This window comes from Plectropomus leopardus, chromosome 22 (assembly GCF_008729295.1).
Source record: "Plectropomus leopardus isolate mb chromosome 22, YSFRI_Pleo_2.0, whole genome shotgun sequence".
Lineage (NCBI taxonomy): Eukaryota > Metazoa > Chordata > Actinopteri > Perciformes > Serranidae > Plectropomus > Plectropomus leopardus.
In genome coordinates, this window is record NC_056484.1 from 7742535 (window position 1) to 7754020 (window position 11486).

Consider the following 11486-nt stretch of genomic DNA (forward strand, 5'->3'; position numbering starts at 1 on the left):
AATTTTGGATAAAGTTGATAAAGTTTGAGATACAGGTATTTTGATTATTACAATAGACATGACACAATTTCGATGAGTATGATTTTTCTATGGATATCAGCACATTTTGGAATCAAAGGAGATAAAAAAAAAGTAGCAGATCTTTTTTATTTTATTTTTTAAGATTTGACAACTATCATTTTTAAGAACTATCTCTATCAATTTGTAAATGTGTCATTTCGGTAAGACAGAAATGACGACTCTAATTTAGTGGAAGGAAAAGTGTGAGAATTACGTTTGAATTTATTTATACATAAGGTTTACGTATTAATTATTTTGTTTTGTTTTGTTTTGTTTTGTTTTGTGTTTTGTGTTTAGTTTTGTTTTGTTTTGTTTTGTTTTGTTTTGTTTTGTTTTGTTTTGTGTTGGTGGAACTTAACTACTATTGTTGTTATTATTATTATTATTATTATTATTATTATTATTATTATTATTATTTAATGTTTGAATTTCTTTATTTTTCTTTATTTTGTTTAATTAATTTTTATAGTTCTGTTTTTTTTTTTGTTTGTTTGTTTTTTTGCGGATTAAATTCACTGTCCCCATTTACCCTCCACACCACATGGTGGCAGTAATGCGTCATTTCTTTTTCTGCCAACCGGCCAAAAAAAAAAAAAAAAAAAAAAAAAAAAGAAAAGAAAAAAAGAAGAAGACGGACGTCGAGCCGGCTCCTCGGCGCATCTGACCCATTTGATCACAGTCAATTTTTTACGAGGTAAACCGGAGGACCAGGGCGCCCCCGCACCTTCTGTCCTCGCAGGATGGGAAACCTGCTCACCACCGGGTAACAAAAACACACGATCCTGTCGTATTATGTGTGTGTGCGTGTGTGTGTGTGTGTCCTCTGTTGCGGAACTTGCATGAACATTAAAAAAAGGTTAGGCTGATGCTGTGCCACATCCTCCTGGGACCCGGTAATGCGTCAAACATCAAACTCACAGTAGCTTCAGTTTCTGCTTTAGTGGTTGCATATGTGAAAGTGAAGCGTTAAAAAAAAAGCCCTTTCACTGCCCCTTTTTTCCAAACATATGGTAACCCGCTGATGTATCGTGGATCTATATAAATAGAAAAAAATGTTCAATGATAATATAATTATTTATTATAATGTCATAATATATCCTACTGTTCAATATTTTTGCACAAAACTATAGTATAGAGTGTTTACTCATTCTTTAAAACAGGTCTAATTTACATATGTTATGTTATAGTATTTTTAATAGTATCTTGTTCATGTTTTATTCTAAATGGTCCATATTTATGTTCCTCAGTGTTGCAGTACTTTGCCTTTCTATAAGTAATCTTTTATATTTGCACTGTATGCACCAAATATTAAGGCAAATTCCTTGAAAGTGAAACCTGCTTGGTTATTATTATTATCATCATCATCATTATTATTATTATTATTACTGTTATTATTATTATTATTATCATTATTATTATTATTATTATTTATTATTATTATTATATTATTATTATTATTATCATTATTATTATTATTATTATTACTGCTCTATAGTCTGTTACAAAAGGAAATACCTTTCTTTTTCATTTTTTAAATTTCTAAACAAACAACAATTAAGAATTTTTCTGCCTTTTTTTTCGTTTTCAAATAACTTATGTAGTCTTAAAATAATTGCAATACCCAGTCTTTATTTTTTCTAGTGAAATCTTCAGTTAAATGTTAAAACTAACATTTCTGCTTTCTCAGTCACTGTGTGGGAATGCCTTGTTTTTAAATCTGATTTTGCTTTGTTATTTTTTGTGGTCTCTTCAGGAGTGATGCTGTCACCACGTCTGAGCACGTCTGTGGAGGGAGGTTCGTTGCCAGGAGGATCCGCAGTGGCATAACTTATTTTTACGCTCCATACTCTGGAGCAGAGGAACAAACATTTTGTGCTGCCAAAGACTCTCAAACATGCGCTGATCTTTGCTCAATCCCATCCCAAACACCCTCCTCCTCTGCAGACCCTTCCTCCTCTCCACTGCTCTCACAGTCACCTGCCTCCTCCCAAAACCAATCAGATTCAGCCTCCGCTCCCCGGCCTCTTCTTCTTTTCTTCTCCTGGCTCGGTGCCCAGCCAGGTGGGGTGAGCAAGTACAGAGACCTTTATCTGGATCGTGGCATGGACGTCCTCCTGGTCCAGAGCAATGTTTTGCACTTCCTGTGGCCTCGATGGGGGCTCGACTACGGCTTGGAGGTTTTGAAGGTTCTGGAGGAGCCTCAGTTCTCGGGGAGGGCCGTGCTGGTCCACGCCTCCTCCATCGGTGGTTACACTTTCACCCAGACGCTCACCCACATCGCTCAGGGATGGGACGAACATGCAGGCCTGGCGCAGAGGGTGATAGGACACATCTATGACAGCCTGGTGGTTGGCTCTCTGGAGCACATGGCGATAGGTGAGTGAGTGTGATCCGTCTCGGGTTACTTTTGTGTGGGATACGTGTGTCAGATTTTTAAATAAGTTATAACCCGCCTGACCTGCTGCTCCAGTTTGTCAGGAGTCCAGGAATTATTTGTGGCAGCATGTTTATAAACTGACTTCCGACAGTGTCTGCCAAAATAAAAGACTGTATCTAAAGCTTTTTTTTTCTATTATTGTGTCTTTTTTTTTTTCATTTTTGCAATTTATCATTTAGTCCTCAAAAAGAGTGAATAAAACAGTTTCTTCAATCCGATCTCCAGAGTAAATGTTAGTATTGTACGTTTCTGCAAACCACAGATATATAATATTTGTATGTTATTATGTATGTTAAAGTGGGCAGGATCAGTAAAATCATTAAATATTTTTCCAAACAAAAACAGTTTTTTAAATGACCACAAACCAATTGCTACTCATTGATCCAGGACTCCTGTGTGACTCAGGCCGAGTGGCAGTTGGTCGCTTTATCCTGTTGGTAATCCAGGCTCATCACGTCAGCGCTGCGATGATTAACAACCATGTTAGAGAACAATAACGTCCCTGTGAAAATTATGAATAGTATGTATTTATACAATCCTTTAGCAATACCTTAAAGTAATGAGATTTAAGTCCAACCAATGACCCAAGGATAATCAGTTCACTAACATGTAAGGCAAGGAAAAGCAGCAAATGGCACAAGGTGATATTTGGCATATTCTTTTTAAATAATGTATAAGAATTAACAACTGATTAATGATTTATTTTTAATAAATACGTGCAATAACCAATGTGCGGCGGTTAAGCATACATGTTTTCCCAGAAATGGATGTGTACTCGACTGGTACACATGGCGGCGTATAACTGTGGTTTTGTAGTGATGAAACGTTAGGACACTTCCTCTTTCTGCCTCAGAAGAGGAAGTTCGACCTGAAGCTCGCTGCTCTGTTTATACCAAGCAACAAGGATGCTCAACCTGTTTCACCTGGGTGCCACTTTTGCAAAAAGTCAGGAGGCCAGGGGCCAGTTAATAAATAAAAAATGATTAAAAATGCATATATATAAATAGTTAGACCCTAGTTAGGGGTCTGGAGCGGAGGCTGAATCTGGTTTTGGGAGGAGGCAGGTGACTGTGAGAGCAGTGGAGAGGAGGAAGGGTCTGCAGAGGAGGAGGGTGTTTGGGATGGGATTGAGCAAAGATCAGCGCATGTTTGAGAGTCTTTGGCAGCACAAAATGTTTGTTCCTCTGCTCCAGAGTACGGAGCGTGAAGATAAGTTATGCCACTGCGGATCCTCCTGGCAACGAACCTCCCTCCACAGACGTGCTCAGACGTGGTGACAGCATCACTCCTGAAGAGACCGCAAAAAATAAACATAAAAATAATAAAAACTTTGAATAGAACATTATTTTTTAGAAAAGTTAGGGAAAGATGTCTAGAGAAAAAAGAAAAAAGTATCCCCCCAAATAAAAAAAAAAATGAAAAAGAGAAAGAGAATATTAACAGGTTTTTGGGTGGTGGCAGTTTGATACCCTCCCCTGTTCAGTGTTATGTATATTCAGCATGTAATTGTTGATTATAAATTATTAACCCTCTTGATTATTTACTGTCTCTCGTTGTTGTTCAGGCCTCGGCAAGACTCTGGTTCCACGTTTGGAGCGCTTCGTCAAAAACATTGCCATGTTTTACTTCTGGCTCTTCAAAACCCACACAGCAGATTTCTATGAAAACAGCATCCAGATTTTCCGCAACAGCCCGATCACCGCGCCAGCCCTCTTCTTCTACAGTGAAAACGATGCTCTGTGCAACTCAGCCGACATGGAGAAGCTAATCGGTCTGTGGAAGAAGAGGGGCGTGACTGTGGAGAGCAGGAAGTGGAAGGTGTCGAAACACATGCAGCACACATGCGATGCCACCCCGAAGACTATCTCTCTACACTGGAGAAATACTTGAAGTTACTGCACATCTCCTCCCCCAAAGCAAAAATGTAAACTGTTGGGGGACTAAAAGGTTTGGTTTGACTGAACTTTAAAACTGTAAGGAAACTTTTTGATGAATAAGACAGTTAATCTTTTTATCCTTATAGCCATCGCATGATAAAAGGCATAATTTAACAGCATAATTTAACAAAGACATTTGTCTTTCCTTTCAGGCATTATTCTCAATGGTTTGTTGTTTGGATTTAAACTATTGTCATATTTAAAATGATGCACACTATTTATGAATGACTGTGGAGCTATTGTTAACGTGTAGCTTGCTTTGCACATCCAATGTTCTCTAATGAACTGTTGTTGCACCTTAATGCCAGAGATCTGGTTTTTGCACAATGTGTAAAATAAAGAACCAAGCTTATACTTGACCTCCTAACCTCTGCGTTTAATCTTTGCTTTATTTATTTCAGCAGAAAAGCACCAATGTGTGCACACTGCATGCGGCATATAAATACACTTTGGTGCTTTTCATTATGCTAACATGTCTCCTCGCTTTCCTCTCAGCTCCTCCCATCAAGGATGTGAGCGAGAGATCCTCAAGGTACATTGAAGTGATTTGAAGACCTAATAAAAAGCACCTAAGGTCGGGCAGCATAAATGTTTTAAACAGGATTAATATAGATGGGTGAAATACTGAAATGGCCTTCCCTGATTGACCTAAAAAATGCCACTTGAAGAGACGCATACTGACCTGTTAGAAACTCAAAATGACCCCAGAGAGACGCAAACAGCTGCAATGAAACACAGAGGCTCACAAACGCTACGAAAAGGGACAAGACACCTGCAAAGACGCTCAAAATGACAACAAAGAAACTGCAGAGAAACTCAGAATGATGACAGACATACAAAACCACATACAGGTCCATGATGAAAACAAAAGGAAAGTGTCAAAAGAATAACAAAAGGACACTTTAAAGTCTGCGTATCTTGCTCCCATAGACTGTAAAATAATATAATATAATATTAATAATATATAATCTTTATATACAGTCTATGCTTGATGCTTCATTCCTGCTGCATTCATGTAAAATAACGTTTCAAACTCGTATACATGCTCCGAGCTATTTAATACAACACGGATTAGTGTTATCCTCCGTGTTTTTTCCCACATTTAAGAATGAACACACCTAAGAGTTTGAAAGAAATGAGTACATCCGAGGGGCCCGTGAACGCAGCGTGAGGTCACGGAGGAAGCAGGGGTGTGGCCGGTGGTGGGCGTGTCTTGCAGTCACCTGAACTGTATGTGAAAGGTGAAAAGTTCAGAGCAGCTGGTGAAAAACATGGCGGCACTGCAGTTGGTTTGAGCAGAGATGCTCCCTAGTTTCTTTTTTCAGCGGCTTAGAACAGCAGCGATCAACCGGTGTAAAGATGAGTGAGTACAGAAAACTAAACTTTTTTAATGTTTGTGGTGAAAGTTAGGCTTTTCTAAAGCGCCGAATCACTTAATCTGTTGTGGTTCAATGTTTGCATTTCATAGTAAAAAAAAAAAAAAAAAAAAAAAAATTTAAAAAAAATGGCGACATCTGCTGGATAAAGTTTAATATTGCAGTTGTATGCATCAAACAGAAGGCCATAAACCGTCAGACTCGAGTTTTCTGCTTCGTCACTGATGTTTAAATGTTAATGTTTTAGACCGAAGTGTGTGCTGAGCTGCTTTTGGGATGATGTGAAGCCGAAGAGGTTTTCTTGCTGTGTTTGGTGGATTTTAACTGTTTGTTAGCTGCACTAACAGTTGCTGCAGTGTAGCATGTTGCAGTGTATCATATTGCAGTGTATTATGTTGTAGTGTAGCATGTTGCAATGTAGTATGTTGCAGTGTAGCATGTTGTAGTGTGGCATGTTGCAGTGTGGCATGTTGCAGTACATCATGTTGCAGTGTGGCATGTTGCAGTGTGGCATGTTGCAGTGTAGGCATGTTGCAGTGTGGCATGTTGCAGTACATCATGTTGCAGTGTATCATGTTGCAGTGTATCATGTTGCAGTGTAACATGTTGCAGTGACACATGTTGCAGTGACACATGTTGCAGTGTGGCATGTTGTTGGCTAATAGTGTTGGATAGTAACTCGGTAATGTTGCTCATCACTTTTCTTGTGTAATGCTCGGAGCTAAAAATTTCATAAAAACCTTCAACCAAGTAATACATTCTGATCTGCCTAAATAATAATATATGATAATTAATATATTGTAAAGTACAAGATTTATTTTTAAAATACAGGGGGGGGAAATGCATAAAGAACCAGAAAATTGATACTCTTGAATAAAGTACAAGTACCTCAAAACTGTACTTATTCCAAAACTTAAGTAAATGTACTTAGTTACTTTCCAACACTGGACAGAGGTGTATACCTTAATTGCTATTTCTAACTCTTACAAAGAATATTTTATAACATTTAATACCTTCGGCTGTGGATTGTTGCTAAGAAGGGAGCTAACTTGATGACTTCAGTCACGTAAAACATGAATATACACACATGTTATAGGCGTAGACTCACTCTTGCGAGTAATATTATACCCTTTAACTCTACAGTCTTCTGACATGCTCTTTTAACCTCTACCCTTTCATTATACATCTGTACCTTATACATGCACACTTAGTTATCTCTCCCAGTGGAGCCCCTGCTATCTACCACTGCTACAACTCCCCGACGGCTTCGTAGATGTTCTCACACGCTGTGTCTATATATGACTAATATTTAATCAGATTTTCCGTGTCAGCGTGGTATATGTAGAGTATCTTTCCCCTGTTTTGAAATACATTTCCCTAGAGTGAGTGTGGAAAGGAGCTTGTATACCCAACTCTCTGAAAAATACATATTTTATGTGAAAACTTTTTTAAAATTCATGTTTCAAAAAAGCATATATCCTTTCTTGTATCTCCAAGTTGTGTTCACCTTTGTACAAAACCAAAGGAATGACAGAGAAAGTCGTGGCAGAGAAACTGGAATCAAATGTATGTATTTCTATCTGTAGTATAATGTATTTTTCTCATCAGTTTGTAATGCATATGGAAATTCTCATTGTTTTTGCTTCTGTTTGTGAGGTATAACCACTTTTTTCGTTTTGTATAAGCTTTTATAAAGATATATTTTCAAGTAGAGTGCAAATAGAAGAGTTAACTATTTAAATGTAATTAACCTTGAGAAAAATACTTTATATTGTATTTATTTTCTGCTTCTTGATAAAAGAGAGTTTCCCTAGTTCTGGATTATATTTTACAATTAGTCCTCTTCTTTTAATTTTTTTTTTTTTTTTTTAAATCCTGATTTGTCTTTGACAATTTGATTTGAAGTTTTGCGTGTGATTGGTTTCTGGAATAAAATGCACCGTGTTACTTGAAACTAAAATCAATTTTATTTATGCAGACAAATTTTTAAAAATGCCTTGAATAGATTTACAATATGTAAAGCACACAGGATCCTGGGAAAAACAACCCCTAAAAAAGCATGATTAGATTTTGTTATTATTTAGTCCTGGTTATGTGCATATTTATATTGTATACATACTTAGTAGGACTGTACATTATTGGCACTTTTGCTGTTGGCAAATTACCAGTCACTTCTTCTTTCACATCGCTGTGTGTGGACTGCTGAGCAGTGAGCCTCTTGGCACTGAGGCTTCTTTTTTAATTTGTCATCTGATGAATTATTTTTCCTCCATTTTAATGTGATTATGTTGGCATAATTGTGTTATAAAAATAATTAAAATTTGAATTTATTTGCATAGGCATGTAAAAACGCAGAAAATGTAACTGTAAACACTCCCCGCCCGTCACTTTACTCACCTCGTTCTTAGCAATGAGGTGTTCACATTAGCGTAACACTTCACACAGTTGTGTGTGTGTGTGTGTGTGTGTGTGTGTGTGTTTGTCTCATAGCTGCTCAGCATGATGTTGCTATTTTATATCCGTTAGAGTTCAACCTTTACTTGTGCATTTTTGTGCTTTGCCCCAAAAGGCCTAGCTGTCAAAATGTTGACCTCTATAGAGAATTATCTCTCTAAGTCATTAATAATAATTTGAGTAATTTTTAAAAATGTATTGCTGACTGAGGAAATAATGTAAAAAAAAAAAAGGCATTAAACTCTGCATAAAAAAAGACAACACATTTAAGTATTTTTTTAAATTTCAAAATGAATAAATGAATGTAAGCACATGTGATATAATAATCAAGAATTCATTATTAAAATAAACTGAATAATTTATTTCAGTGGTTCCCATTCAGAAGGAAAAACTTACGTGATGCTATTGTCAAATATGGTCACCATTTATATGCAAAATATAATATAATATTTTGACTACAAATACTCTTTATTAGTCTGATTTTAAGTACATATATCTCTCATAGTGAACCCTACTTTTCAGTCACAAATATTATTATTATAAACACTCATGGTGTCAGACTGCCATGATAGTTACAAAAAACTGTAATTTAGATGTAAATAAATTTAGACTGTTTGAATTTTTTATGTAGCAGGTCTTTCACACATTTACGTGTTTTTCCAAATCTGTCATATAATTGTTCGATATTTTGAGTAAACCCAAAGACTGAAATTAAGTTTAATCCATTTTATGTAAATGTCTTTGAATTCAAATTTCTAAAGCATATGAATACTATTTTAAATATAATGCTTTTTGCGTTTTTTATTTCCTTCAGTGGTATAATTTTGTGTGGCAGGAGGTTGACCAAAAAACATTACATTTGTTTCATGCACAACTAAAGAGGTCATTAAAAAACAATACATGCCCCGACATTTTAATGTTGTCATAGAAAAAGAAAAAACAAACACCTTTAACAAATTCAACAGGCTTCACATACTGACTAAAAGCTTTACTTCTACATATAACATGATAAATGATATTTTAGATAAAAATTCATACATCCAACTGACCACAAGCTTAATGTTTCAGCTTAATAAAACATTATAATAAACATTACACTTCATATCAAATGCATTGCACCTTCATTATTGCACAATATTTTTCATACTTTTCCTTCAAATATCTTGCACATAATAGAATACCCATACCAACACACAAACGTGCTTCAAATTGTAAACCATGCCGGAGCACTTTCTCCAAAATTCAAACAGTCAATATCATTCAAATCATATAAATAAGTCCACAGTTTGCATATTTTTTAAACTTTTGTGCGCAAAAAGCTACTTGCATTCCATGCAAAATGTTTAGCAACCAGAGGAAGAATAATATAGCAGAGATGTTTTTTTTAAAAACCATGTGCAAAGACAAAATACATTGTTGATTACACTGAGCTATTTGTGCAAACTCGCCTATATTTTTTCATTATGGCAAATCTTAGCGTTGTGTAAGTGTGATGTAAGAGTGGATTTCTCAGCAGACCTTGAGTTTGTCCTTGTGGAGAATAAACGTCTCCAGGTAGCGCTGCACCTTGGTCAGGGTCTGGTGAAGTTGACTGTCGGGGAACACGGTGTCACTGGCCTCTCTGCTGGGTTTGGGCTGGACGGGACAATCCATAGTGATGGCGAGGGAGCGCACCCGCCCCTCCAAGCTGGAGACGTCGGCCTGAATCTGAGTGAAGAGCTCTGTGAGAGGGCTCTGCAGTTCATTGTCCAAAAGTCCGAGATTGTGAGTGATGCTAGTTAGTCCGTCAATGGAGGGAGTGCTGAGTTCGATCTGTGGAGCCACCGGCAACTAAGGACGAGAAAAACTAAATATCTTACACTTTTCTTTAAAAAATACTCTTTAGATTTTGTGAAAACCTGATATATTAGAATAACTGGTGTGCATACCGTTGTCCTTAGTTTCTTGATGTGGACCAGGGTTATCTGAGCTATGTTTGTTATAGTTTGTATAGTGTTTTTGATGGAGTCTCCCTTTGTTGGAAGACTTGAGCATCCAGGAGCTGCCACGAGACAGACAAAGAGAAGGGTCCAAAAGATGTGCATCCTAAAAAAAGAAAATTAAATCAGTTATATCAATTACAAAGACACCATAACATAAATTAAATACATAATGCAATTTTACATTTTAAATGGTCTATCTTTTTCCTTAAAACATTTTAGCCTTGATTCTTGAAGGATAACAAGGATACCACTAATATTATCTCATGTCTGTTTCCTCAATGATGGTCTCAGATATTGTAAAATCTAATCATAATAATTGGAACTTTATTTATAAAGCACCTTAAAAACAGACTTCACAAAGTGCTTTAGAAAATAAAGCAAAGCAGAAGCAAGATATCCCAGAGGCAGTAAAACAATAGAAGTCAAACAATAATAAAAATTAAGGCAAATTTAAACATGAGATCAGAGGCAAAAATGTATTAGACAGAGGACAGATTATAATGAGAAATAGAGATAAAATATTACATTAAAAAAATAAAAATGAATACAGTAAAAAGTTCAAAAAGAATAAAGACATTAATAATAAGAAGAATAAGCAGGACAAGACAGAATAAATATACAAATAAAAAGATTTAAAAAAAGACAAAGTCACATAAGCAAGTTAATAAAAAAATTACTTTTAAGAAGAGTTTTAAAAATGGTCACTGATTCTGCAAAATATTAAGAAGATTTAACATCATATCATAAGCCTACCTGTGTTTTAACGTCCGTGGCTGTGTTCCTGTAACACTGAATGACAGAGAGATGACACATGCCTCCTCGCAGGTGCCCCCCCCAATTAAATAATCTGAGTCCAGGTCCATTCCCCTTCTCTCTGATTTTGCAGGAAAATCACACAAAGTGCCACTAGAAGCAAAGACTGATCACATCACTGTGAGTCAGATCCCAGCGACTCGCACACATGCTGTGTTCTAGTTTTGTTTTCCTGTAAGACGATTTCACTTCATGCATGAATGTCTGCTGATGTAAGCCTGTTTTTGATGTTAACAATTCGGTTTTAACTTATAAGCACTGGATAAAGTGGAGGTAGATTGTAGCCGTGGCACCATGCTGTGCAAAGCCTCCAACACTCCTGTGCAAAAATGAAGAAAAAGAAGAAAAGAATCGTAAAATATGTGTTTGCAAATGCTATTTTATACACAGATGTAAAGCACTGATATATGAATTTGCCATCTTTGCC

At 36.3% G+C, this 11486-nt stretch overlaps 1 protein-coding gene and 1 pseudogene across 1 annotated transcript; one reads left to right on the forward strand and one right to left on the reverse strand.

Moving 5' to 3' along the window:
* Positions 1–698: 698 nt before the first annotated feature.
* Positions 699–4801, forward strand: LOC121961571 (annotated as a pseudogene).
* Positions 4802–9169: 4368 nt separating this feature from the next.
* On the reverse strand, positions 9170–11076 carry LOC121961657 (leptin-B-like). The gene is made up of 3 exons (XM_042511723.1): positions 11000–11076; positions 10193–10349; positions 9170–10094 (listed from the first exon to the last, which is right to left on the reverse strand). The coding sequence occupies exons 2-3, from the start codon at positions 10346–10348 to the stop codon at positions 9774–9776; spliced, it is 477 nt and encodes a 158-aa protein (XP_042367657.1). The 5' UTR covers position 10349; positions 11000–11076; the 3' UTR covers positions 9170–9773.
* Positions 11077–11486: the final 410 nt, after the last annotated feature.